The 13,250-nt window shown below is 36.7% G+C and overlaps 1 protein-coding gene across 1 annotated transcript in view; it reads right to left on the bottom strand.

Moving 5' to 3' along the window:
• Nucleotides 1–7,476: 7,476 nt before the first annotated feature.
• REXO5 (RNA exonuclease 5) overlaps nt 7,477–13,250 on the bottom strand; it is an 83,289-nt gene continuing 77,515 nt past the window's right edge. The window contains exons 19-20 of the mRNA XM_053694343.1: nt 10,698–10,807; nt 7,477–7,841 (exon numbers count right to left, since the gene is read on the bottom strand). Of these exons, the coding sequence (XP_053550318.1) occupies nt 7,790–7,841; nt 10,698–10,807 (162 nt within the window). The 3' untranslated portion in view covers nt 7,477–7,789. The remainder of the gene's footprint in view (nt 7,842–10,697; nt 10,808–13,250) is intronic.

The following is a 13,250-nucleotide window of genomic DNA, read 5'->3' as shown; positions in this document are numbered from 1 at the left end:
ACACCTGCAAAAAAGCAGCGTTCAGCTCCTAACGCAGCCCCATTGTTTCCTATGGGGAAACACTTTCTAAGTCTGCACCTAACACCCTAACATGAACCCCGAGTCTAAACACCCCTAACCTTACACTTATTAACCCCTAATCTGCCGCCCCCCGGTATCGCTGACCCCTGCATATTATTATTAACCCCTAATCTGCCGCTCCGCACACCGCCGCAACCTACATTATACCTATGTACCCCTAATCTGCTGCCCCTAACATCGCCGACACCTACATAATATTTATTAACCCCTAATCTGCCCCCCCCCCCAACGTCGCCGCTACCTTACTTACACTTATTAACCTCTAATCTGCCGACCGGACCTCGCCGCCACTCTAATAAATGTATTAACCCCTAAACCGCCGCACTCCCGCCTCGCAAACCCTATAATAAATAGTATTAACCCCTAATCTGCTGACCGGACCTTGCCGCTACTATAATAAATGTATTAACCCCTAAAGCTAAGTCTAACCCTAACACCCCCCTAACTTAAATATAATTTTATTCTAACGAAATAAATTAACTCTTATTAAATAAAGTATTCCTATTTAAAGCTAAATACTTACCTGTAAAATAAACCCTAATATAGCTACAATATAACGAATAATTATATTGTAGCTATTTTAGGATTTATATTTATTTTACAGGCAACTTTGTATTTATTTTAACTAGGTACAATAGCTATTAAATAGTTATTAACTATTTAATAGCTCCCTAGTTAAAATAATTACAAAATTACCTGTAAAATAAATCCTAACCTAAGTTACAATTAATAGTATAGATAGGGTAATTTGAACAATCTAACTCACTCCAGATATAGCCTCCTTCACTAGTGTAGTCTTCTCACAAGTGACTACACCTAAAGTTTTTGAAAAAAAGAAATTATAGTGGGGTAGGAAGGGGCGCTGAACCGCAATCTGGAAATGTATATAACTTAAGACCTTTGCATTAATTTATATTTAGTTGGTGTAGAGAATACCAATATTAAATCTTATATGAGGTGTGATGGTATAATAAAATAAAATAATATAATAATCTTCTATCTTTTAGTTGGGGTAAAGAATACCAATAATAAGTTCAAGGTGTGATGATAAAATAAATTAGTATAATAATCTTCTATCTTTTCAGTGGTAATATAATGTGTGCTGCGTAGAAAGCTACTTAGTGAAAGTGTTAATCTTTTAGTTAGGGTAGACAATACCAATAATATGAGGTTCAGGTATGATGATAAAATAAAATAGTATAATAATCTTCTATCTTTTCAGTGATAATATATAATGTGTGCTGCGTGGAAAGCTGCTTAGTGAAAGTGTTAATGATGTTAAAACATGCTCATTTCTCCTTGTTTATGTAAGGAAAAAAAATAATAATAATTAAATCGTGAGAGTAAATAGGTGTGAAATTAGTGTTAGAGCAGTAAGTTTAAAGTGACTCTATGCCACCAGGTAGATCTTTTGTGTATATAGTATACGTGCAGTATGGATGATAATTGTTGTAGTGAAAAGTAGGGGTGCAAAAAAAAAAAAATATAGTTAAATATATTTGTGATTAAATTAGTACTGGGAACTAGGGATCCTCACAAATTTTTGATTTTAGGTAAAAAATATGGATCCTAATTAAAAATGAGAAAAACAGGGATAGTATGCAGATTAGTGTTATAATGTTAATTTATTAAGTAAGTTCATACTAAGAAATAAAAATTCCTTACAGACATTAATAGCAATAAAATATTAAACAGTAATGTTCTAAAAAATTAGATTCTAAAAACTTAATAACACCGGTGTTATAAATGCATTAAAAACTACAATTCTAATTTAAAACTACAATTCTGATAGAAAAGACTCCAATAGCTGCTAATATGTTAGATGATGGGCATATAATAAACTAGTAGAGGCATAAGTTGATACAGTAACAATAAACCACTATAAATTGATAAGAGGAGTTAGTTATCAAACACTAGTATGAATTAATATTGAAAACAATGACAAGCCTTTTCTGTGTTGGTAGTATGTAACAGGTGTTTCAAAGTGGTGTGTGTCTTATTAGACACAGTGTAGCAAGCTTTAATTAGAGGGATTTTCCTAGCATAGGTTGATACAGTAACAATAAACCATTGCAGATTGATAAGTATAGTTAGCTTTCCTACACCAGTATGAACCAATGGTAAAAACAATGATAAGCTTTTTCTGTATTGATAGTCTGTAATGAGTGTTTTCAAAATGTTGTGTGTCTTATTAAACACAGTGTTGCAAGCTTTAATTAGAGGGCTTTTCCTAGCAGGTGTTTACCCACAGTCTTTCCTTTTTTGTAGTTCCTTTAAAAGTTTCCAATTAGAGATGTCACACAGTACCTTTATGTATAAAAAACGCTCCTCCGTGTATTCTTACTTTTCCTGTCAGTGTTTGATATATCAGCTGTCCGGTTCGGCAATAGAGTCACGTGGGTTCTTTGTGACTAATCAGAGGTTCTCCTTGTTTAAATTAAGTGCGCGCACTTCATTCCTTTTAAATATTTTTCAGTATGTGGCTCCTCTCGCTGTACATTAACTAACAGGGATTTCTTATTTCAAACCTCCTGTTAGAGACAACGGTCCTGGGTGCCAAGTTTGTCTGTAGCTGCAGGGCGGATCAACGCGTATCGGCAACAGAGCCTTTTTCAAGATTAAAAAAAAAATAATTTGTGAGGATCCCTAGTTCCCAGTACTAATTTAATCACAAATATATTTAACTATATATTTTTTTTTTTTTTGCACCCCTACTTTTCACTACAACAATTATCATCCATACTGCACGTATACTATATACACAAAAGATCTACCTGGTGGCATAGAGTCACTTTAAACTTACTGCTCTAACACTAATTTCACACCTATTTACTCTCACGATTTAATTATTTTATTTTTTTTTCCTTACATAAACAAGGAGAAATGAGCATGTTTTAACTTTCATTAACACTTTCACTAAGCAGCTTTCCACGCAGCACACATTATATATTATCACTGAAAAGATAGAAGATTATTATACTATTTTATTTTATCATCATACCTGAACCTCATATTATTGGTATTGTCTACCCTAACTAAAAGATTAACACTTTCACTAAGTAGCTTTCTACGCAGCACACATTATATTACCACTGAAAAAATAGAAGATTATTATACTAATTTATTTTATCATCACACCTTGAACTTATTATTGGTATTCTTTACCCCAACTAAAAGATAGAAGATTATTATATTATTTTATTTTACCATCACACCTCATATAAGATTTAATATTGGTATTCTCTACACCAACTAAATATAAATTAATGCAAAGGTCTTAAGTTATATACATTTCCAGATTGCGGTTCAGCGCCCCTTCCTACCCCACTATAAGTTACAATTAAACCTAACACTACACTATCAATAAATTAATTAAATAAATTAACTACAATTACATCCAATTAAATAAACTAAATTACAAAAAAAACAAACACTAAATTACAAAAAATAAAAAAAGATTACAAGAATTTTAAGCTAATTACACCTACTCTAAGCCCCCTAATAATATAACAAAGCCCCCCAAAATAAAAAAAATTCCCTACCCTAATCTAAATTAAAAAAGTTAACAGCTCTATTACCTTACCAGCCCTTAAAAGGGCTTTTTGTGGGGCATGCCCCAAAGAAATCAGCTCTTTTGCCTGTAAAAAAAAAACACAATACCACCCCCCAACATTACAACCCACCACCCACATACCCCTACTCTAACCCAAACCCCCCTTAAATAAACCTAACACTACCCCCCTGAAGATCTCCCTGCCTTGAGTCGTCTTCACCCAGCTGAGCACCGATGGACCAAAAGAAGACATCCGGAGCGGCAGAAGTCTTCATCCTATCCGGGCAGAAGAGGACATCCGGACCGGCAGACATCTTCATCCATCCGACGAGGAGCGGCTCCATCTTCAAGACCTCCGGCGCGGAACATCCTTCTTCAACGACGACTACCCGACGAATGAAGGTTCCTTTAAGTGACGTCATCCAAGGATTCTATCAGCCAATCGGAATTAAGCTAAAAAAAATATGATTGGCTGATTGAATCAGCCAATCAGATTCAAGTTCAATCGGATTGGCTGATCCAATCAGCCATTCAGATTGAGCTCACATTCCTGATCGAGGGACGCCATCTTGGATGAAGTCACTTAAAGGAACCTTCATTCGTCGAATTTTACAGGTAAGTATTTAGCTTTAAATAGGAATACTTTATTTAATAAGAGTTAATTTATTTCGTTAGAATAAAATTATATTTAAGTTAGGGGGGTGTTAGGGTTAGACTTAGCTTTAGGGGTTAATACATTTATTATAGTAGCGGCGAGGTCCGGTCGGCAGATTAGGGGTTAATACTTGAAGTTAGGTGGCGGCGATGTTAGGGAGGGCAGATTATGGGTTAATACTATTTATTATAGGGTTTGCGAGGCGGGAGTGCGGCGGTTTAGGGGTTAATACATTTATTAGAGTGGCGGCGAGGTCCGGTCGGCAGATTAGGGGTTAATAAGTGTAGTTAGGTATCGGCGACGTTGGGGGGGGGGGGCAGATTAGGGGTTAATAAATATTATGTAGGGGTCGGCGATGTTAGGGGCAGCATATTAGGGGTACATAGGTATAATGTAGGTGACGCCGATGTGCGGTCGGCAGATTAGGGGTTAAAAATTTTTATTATAGTGGCGGCGATGTGGGGAGGCCTCGGTTTAGGGGTACATAGGTAGTTTATGGGTGTTAGTGTACTTTAGAGCACAGTAGTTAAGAGCTTTATGAACCGGCGTTAGCCCAGAAAGCTCTTAACTACTGACTTTTTTCTGCGGCTGGAGTCTTGTCGGTAGAGGCTCTACCGCTCACTTCAGCCAAGACTCTAAATACCGGCTTTAGGAAGATCCCATTGAAAAGATAGGATACGCAATTGGCGTAAGGGGATCTGCGGTATGGAAAAGTCGCGGCTATGAAGTGAGCGTTAGACCCTTTCCTGGCTGACTCTAAATACCAGCGGGCGGTAAAAAGCAGCGTTAGGACCCCTTAACGCTGCTTTTGACGGCCAACGCAGAACTCTAAATCTAGGCGTTGGTATCTTTATTTGAAAAAAGCAGGAATGTAAGCTTAGGAGCTGGCCCATTTTTTGTTTAGCACCTGGGTAGCACTTGCTGATTGGTGGCTACATTATTGCTTAGAGCATGTGATGCATTGCTGACCCTAGAACTGTATTTAACCGCCCACCTTTTTATCCATACATTGAATGCTAAGAAGTTCAGACGTACGTGAGTATTGCTCCTGCCCTATTACAGAGTATACTTTACAACCCCAGGTCATTTCCTTTGTAGTGCAACTTGATATTACAATGTCTCTTGGTCTGCCTAAGGCCTCAGTGCCACTGTCTGCATCTTATTTTAACATCACAAATTCTCCCCAGTGAGTTGCCCTTGAGTACAAAATAACCTCACTAAAGAAGAACAAATGGGGGATTTTTATCTGGTATATCACTTTTAAAGGGACATAAAGGTGACATTTTAAAGGGACAGTCTAGTCCAAAATAAACTTTCATGATTCAGACAGGGCATGTAATTTTAAACTACTTTCCAATTCACTTTTATCACCAATTTTGCTTTGATCTCTTTGTTTTCTTAGTTGAAAGCTAAACCTAGGAGGTTTGTATGATAATTTCTTAAAACTTGAAGGCCGCCCTCTTATATGAATGCATTTTGACAGTTTTTCACCACTAGAGGGAGTTAGTTCATGTGTGCAATATAGATAACACTGTGCTCATGCACGTGGAGTTACCTATGAGTCAGCACTGATTGGCTAAAATGCAAGTCTGTCAAAATAACTGAAATAGGGGGCAGTTTGCAGAGGCTTAGATACAAGGTAATCAAAGAGGTAAAACGTATATTAATATAACCGTGTTGGTTATGCAAATTTAGGGAATGGTTAATAAAGGGATTATCTATCTTTTAAAACAATAAAAATTCTGGTGTAGACTGTCCCTTTAATGCACATTAATGAAATCTGAGCACTGGTGAAGTAATCCGATCAGCCGGTGCTAGAATGCGATTGTATTTTATATTCCCACTTTATGCCCCTTTATTCAAGTTCTATAAAAAGAGAGGATTTGGAGCAATAACATGGAACCTGCAATTGATACCAGGCGAATAAATAAAGATGTCTCTTGCAAATGATAATTTAATTAGACAAGTGCCAGTCACTGCAATTAGCCAAATACAACAATGTAGTGAGGAAATAACTGGGAGAAAGCACAAATCTAACAGAAGGTGTAGACTATGCATATGATCCTATCTGTTCAGTGGATGTTTGCTGAGGAGCGTGAGAGCTGGTGCATTTGAATGTTGTGCGCCTAATCAACACATGTTCTTTAATTGGCTAGTAGATTTGTAAGTGCTAAGAGTTGGTTTCCCCTTTGTTGTAAATCTAAAATTCCTCCTATGGCTAGTGCACCTTTGTCTTATTTTGCTGAGGATTTTCAGTTCCTTCACTAAGGTCTGTAGATTACAAGTGGCTGGATAATGAGAGCGAGGGACTCTATAAGCCGTATTGCTGAACCTCGCTAACATTAGAGCTCAACTTGATATTACAAGTCCATGGCAAATCAGATTTACCAGAGAAGGTTTAGTGAGGGCGATATCACTGTAGCGCACCATATACTATATGGCAAGGTGTTTGACTAGAAAGGGCTCCGATATATGTGTCTATAAATACACCTATAGACATGTATATACACTTTTGATCTATTCCCAGTCAAGTAACTTGAAATATGCAATATCATTTTATAACAATTTTAATATTTTTGTGCGTTTTTAAAAGAAATACATGAAATTCCTTTTTCATTTAGAAAAAAAAATGTTAATTTCATTTTCAAATATCTATCGATATATATGTGTATATATTCATATAGATATACTGTATACCGTATTTTACTAAAAAATATACAGATATATATAGAAATATATATTTAAAAATACAAATAATTTCTTCTAGGTGAATAACGTACTACGTAGGAATGTGCTGTATTACTAATTCACCTTCTGCTTTAGTGCAGTTTCAGGTTAGTCTGTGAGCGATAAAATGAAAAGGTTTTTTTTAGCGAGTCCCATAATAGTCTATGGGGAGAGGCAATTAGTGCAGTCTTGATATCCGAAGTCCTTTAGTTAGCTCCCATGAGTCTTTCCCTCGCACGCTAACTTGTAATACCAGTGGTAACTTGAGAGTGCTTATTTTTTACCATTGCCGCTCATGAGTGATAAAAAAATGAAGGTGCCACTTGTAATCTAACCTAGACTATTTTTACTGGACAAAAATGTGGAAGACCTAAGTCAGGGGTGGGGAACCTGTTCATCATTAGCTGCAATTCTATTACTTAATAAATGACACTCCTTATGAATTGATTCTACTTCAGCATTAAAGTTTTATTATAGTTTTAAAAGAAAAACTATATTTTTTTATTTAAAGGGACAATAGAAAAACATCACAGGTACAATAGGCACTTGGTGATAAACATCTTTAAAAAAATCAATTTGGGTTTACGCTCCAAAAACCGAATTAACATCAGCAACCCTGAAGCAGTTAGGCAAGATCAGCAGATTCATTTTAAAGGGTTAAGACACATAATTATTATTATTAACTTACATCAATTCCCAGTAGTTTGTAGAAGATGTTTATTTTTTTTTTATTTTAAAAATAGTTCTAAAATATGAATTGATTAGCCATAACTTTATTCAGATTTTATTCCCATCAGGCCGAGTCCAGGAAGTTCTGCAGTGTCACTAGAAGAGAAAATAAAACTAGTTACTAAATGCTACTTCCTGTTACCTACGTCTGCACTTATTTTACTGTTCTACAAGGGTCAGTAAACATTTCTAGTTTTTTTGTTAATATTGTATTTGCCCCCACGCTCCCTATAAAAGCTGAAAAAGCTAGTGTTGTGAGAACAAAGGTTACCGATTTTGTTATTTGGCCACTCTTGGGAGCCCATGGCAAGCGTGTTTAAGATCACTTTAAAGGGATAGTAAACCCCCCCAAAAAATAATTTTTTTAAATATCATATTTAGTTGTTCAAGTCATCAAATAACACCTATTAGCCAATTTCCTGAAAATTGGACTTGAAAATACAAATTCTGCCAAACCCTCTTTTGGTTCATTATGCAGTCTAATTACAGCGTTCTATCTAGGTAGAACTATGATGGAGTCCCCGCAAGCGCATTTACACTAACTTTAGACAATGCATGCGCATATCTATGTTCTCTCCTGGATTTTCAGCTGCCGCAATATCATCACCTCCTCGCTGGATGCCGACCAAGAGGTGCGTGACATAGGAGTGGAGTGGCACACCAGAGCGCTGAAGACCAAACACAAAAACAGCGGACTGCATTTTAACATTTTATTGCGCATGCGACTGCCTACACATTAGATTGTGCATGCCGAGATTGAGGAGAAGCCGTTATGTAAATATGCTAATTAGGGGATCAGTGCTGCAGCGCCATTGGAGGAGGGAATGGCGTACATTATGTGTAAATACAGCCTACATTTATGGGTGGTTGTTACGGCCGTTTACAAGGGAAATTAAAACATAATTTTACTAAATATTAAAGCTTTGTTTCAAGGTAAGAATTGCTGAGTTTTAATCTTTAAAACTTTAACTATGTGATTATGAATTTGTTATGTTTTAACCCTTTAAATACTGTTTTCAGTTAGCTAGAGCATAATGATTAATAAAATGTACACAGTTTTATAAGGAGACCTTGAATGGATTGCTGTTTGCTTCTAGATTGATTTAGTTCCAAAACTCATTTAAAGGGACACTAAACCCAAATGTTTTCTTTTATGATTCAGATAGAGCCGGAATTTTAAGCAACTTTCTAATTTACTCCTATTATCAAATTGTCTTCATTTTTTTGCTATCTTTAGTTAAAAAGCAGGAATGTGATGCATAGGAGCCGGCCAATTTTTGGTTGAGAGCCTGGGTTATTCTTGCTTATTGGTGGGTAAATGCTCTATCTGAATCATGAAAGAAAACATTTGGGTTCAGTGTCCCTTTAAAATAATCATTGCCAAAATTATTAACTTAAAGGGACAGTAATGTCAAAATTAAACATTCATCATTCAGATAGAGCATGCAATTTTAAACAACTTTCCAAATTACTTCTATTATCTACTTTGCTTCATTCTCTTGGTATTCTTGGTTGAAGAGCATACCAAGTAGCCTAAGGAACACTGTTCGTACCGAGCATAAACTGCAGTTGTTTCAATCAGCAGCACTAGTCGTGGGCAGCAAATCAATATTTTAGAAGCCTTAAACGGACAGTAAAGTCAAAATGAAACTTTAATAATTTCAACAGAGCATGTGGTTTTAATCAACGTTCCAATGTACTTAAATTATCTAATTTGTTTTGTTCACATGGTATCCTTTGTTAAAAAGCATACCTAGGCATGCTCAGGAGCAGCAATGCTCTATGGGGAGCTAGCTGTTGATTGGTGAATGCACATTATATGCCTTTTGTCATTGGCTCTCCTCTGGTGTGTTCAGCTAGCTCCCAGTAGTGCCCTTATGCTCCTTCAACAAAGAATACAGAGAGAATGAAACAAATTTGATAATAGAAGTAAATTGGAAAGTTGCTTAAAATCGCATGCTCTACCTGAATCCTAAAAAGACAACATTTTGCATTTTGGGTTTCATGTCCCTTTAAGGGCCACATGGTTATTAAACACGCAGGTGATAATATAGTAACTAAAATTGTGCAGGTTTAGGGAACGTTGCTGGGAATTTTTCTCTTCTCCTCATTGCCACTCCAAAGGGCTCTGGTGCATTGTGGCCACACACAGGAAGTACCCACAGCACAAACTCTCAGTTCTGCTTTTTACTAGGCCCATAAAAACCTCTGCACGCAATCTTAGTTCCCCTTTTTCCCGGGATCACAAAGAGCCCTTGTTTAAGAATAAAATGGTCCAATAAATGAGCACATTTTATTATACCAGAAATCTCCCTTAAAAGGAATATCAACATAAAAGGTTTAATTATGTGTTGTAAACACATTTGCTCTTTACTTTAATTATTTACCTCCTTTTCCTGTAATTTAACTCTGAAAATTGTGAGTTTTGAGAACTAAAAGCTCACAATGCAGGCCTCACACGCCTAACCCTGCTGCATATCCTTCCCTAGTTGGCCTCAGCAGAGGTGATAAGATATTGCAAACAATGCAAGTTTAGCAAACAAATTGACAGTGGCCAGCCTTGCTTACTCCCACTAAAGTAAAAGTTGGTGGAAGTTTCCTACTTGAAAAACAAGCAAACACGGTGTTAATGCATTCTGAACATTGTCACACTCAATAAGTATGTTACTTTATTGTAAGACTACAGAAACGCCTTGATAATTAAAAAGTATTGTATGTTCCTTTATGACTGACTGGATTAAATCAACTAGCCACATAATAAAGGTGAAAAAAAACAATTAAAAAAAACAATCCTATAACAGTACGTGGGACGTTGCGTGATATTTATAAACAAGAGAGACAAATAAGTTTCCGCCCAGTGCCTTTAGGTTGTTCTCACTAGTTTATGAGGCTTATATAACCCTGATCACATACAGTGTTTAATGTTTACAAGATCAGACATAACATACTAACCTGTTTTTACCAGGGAAAAGGATAAGGCACAAGGTATTTCCTTGAAGACTCTCGTAAAGCTGTTTAATCTTCCTATCCAAATGTTTTATTACAGCAATCTGCTCTTCTTCCTAGAAAATATACATTTAAACCTTAAAGGGACAGTCTACTTGAAAACTGTTATTAACATAGTAACAAAGTAGATGAGGTTAAAAAAAGACCGAAGTCCACCGAGTTCAACCTATACAAATCTTAAATTAATCACACTAAAAGGTGACCCATTTAATACAAGTAATCATATCCATGATTTTTTTTTTTCTAGCCAAAAATGTATCCAAACAATTTTTAAATGTATCTAGGGTACTGGCATTCACTGCAAACAAAAGAGAAAAGAAGGTTGGCGCTTACCACTTCCAGAGATCCGTGCATATAAAAACCAGCATGGAGACAAATACAAAAAGGGAAAAATTACAAAAAATAAAATTGTCTTTAGCACCCCCTACAGTCTGGAGTTCAATAAAATTTGCAACATTATAAAGGAGAGTTTGCCCATCTTAGCTGTAGACTCAGGTTTAGAAGAGATCACAAGAGAAGGCTGCAAATTTGTATCAAGAAAGGGTCTCACCATTGGGAATATGGTAGCCCCATCTGATTTACCCTTTGTACATAAAAAAACATGGTTACCTAATAGATTAGGGTTCTTCAAATGCAAAGCACAGAGATGCAAAACATGTGACTATATAAAAGAGGGAACCAAATTTAAGTCTACAGTAACAGGCCGTGAATATGACATTAAATTTAGTCTAAATTGTAAATCAACACATGTCATATATCTCCTGACCTGTAGGGGGTGCCAGATCCAATACGTTGGTAGAACGAAACGCTGTGTCAAAGATAGGGCTCTAGAACATATACGAGACATTGAGGACCCAGACAGGGATACACCGGTCTCAAGACATTTTAAAAATATGCATCAGGGGGATGCTTCATTGCTTTGTATACAGGCAATTGATTATGTGAAGAAACATAAAAGAGGGGGTAACAGGGAATATAGACTCAATTTTAAGGAAGCAAAGTGGATTTTTGAGTTAAAAACCAGTCACCCTAATGGTATTAATAAGGAGAGCGATGTTAATTTATTTATTTAATAAATCCAAGTAAGAATTCATTAATCAGGTATATTTGTAGAAAATATTAAGAGCTCTTTAACCTTATACAGCCTTAAAACATCCAATATTTACCCATATAGAGTTTTTCTTAGTCTTTCCAGTGTTAACTATTTATATGTATATGATCTTAGTATCTGACTTTGTTTCTCATCTGACTCTGTGTACCATCAATCAAACTAGAAGGGAAAGGGTTAAATGCAAATTTGATTTTAATTGAGACAGGCCTCTTTAAATAGAGGCAAATTGTACAGCTGACAGACAGCAGTGAACAAGCGTGTAGACACACGCGAAACATGTCTGCAGTCAGTCAAGCTGTAGCCTTTTCTCCTGTTTAATGGAGCCTTGTCTCCTACTTTGTTTTTATCCACTCCAATAAAGATCCTGTTTTTAGTATACTGACCAGGTGTGTGTTTTCCCTTCATGGATGCCCCTGAACCGAGAGGTTGGTGAAGATTTGTGAAAGTATCCTTTCTGTTAGCCAGGCTCCTTTGTTTGTTTGGTACATACTGGCATTCACTACCTCCTTTGGTAATGAGTTCCACAATTTTATTGCTCTTACAGTAAAAAAATGTTTCCGTTTCCGGAGATTAAATCTCCTTTCCTCCAACCTTAAATTGTGACCTCTTGTAACAAGCAATTTTTTTGGAATAAACAGAGCTTCTGCCATCTTTGTATATGGGCCTTGAATACATTTATATAAAGTAATCACGTCACCCCTCAAGCACAATTTTTCTAGAGAAAACAGACCCAGCTTGGCTAGCATCTCCACATAGCTTAAATTCTCCATTCCCCTTATTAGCTTTGTGGCCCTTCTCTGAACTTTTTTCTAGTTCTGCAATATCTTTTTTTGCGATCGGTCTCCAGAACTGCACTCCATACTCAAGGTGAGGTCTTACCAGGGATTTATAAAGTATTGTTTAAAAAGATAGATAATCCCTTTATTACCTATTCCCCAGTTTTGCATAACCAACAATGTTATATTAATACACTTTTTACCTCTGTGATTACCTTGTATCTAAGTCTCTGCAGACTGCCCCCTTATTTCAGTTCTTTTGACAGAATTTTAGACAATCAGTGCTGACTCATAGATAACTCCCCAAGGGGCCCATTTAACAAGCACCAGTTATGAAGCAGCGGTCTAAAGCAGGCGGACAGGAATCGCCAGAAATCAACCAGATTGACTACGATCGGGTTGATTGACACCCCCCTGCTGGCGGCCAATTGGCCACGAGTCTGCAGGGGGCGGCGTTGCACTAGCAGCCCTTGTGAGCTGCTGGTGCAATGCTGAATATGCAGAGCGTATTGCTCTCCGCATTCAGCGAGGTCTTGCGGACCTGATCCGCAGTGTCGGATCAGGTCCACAAGACCTTTCTTAAATAGGGGCCCAAGAGTGAGCACAATGTTA

This window comes from Bombina bombina, chromosome 11 (genome assembly GCF_027579735.1).
Source record: "Bombina bombina isolate aBomBom1 chromosome 11, aBomBom1.pri, whole genome shotgun sequence".
NCBI classification, from domain to species: domain Eukaryota; kingdom Metazoa; phylum Chordata; class Amphibia; order Anura; family Bombinatoridae; genus Bombina; species Bombina bombina.
This window is presented reverse-complemented; position numbering and strand designations above follow the sequence as displayed.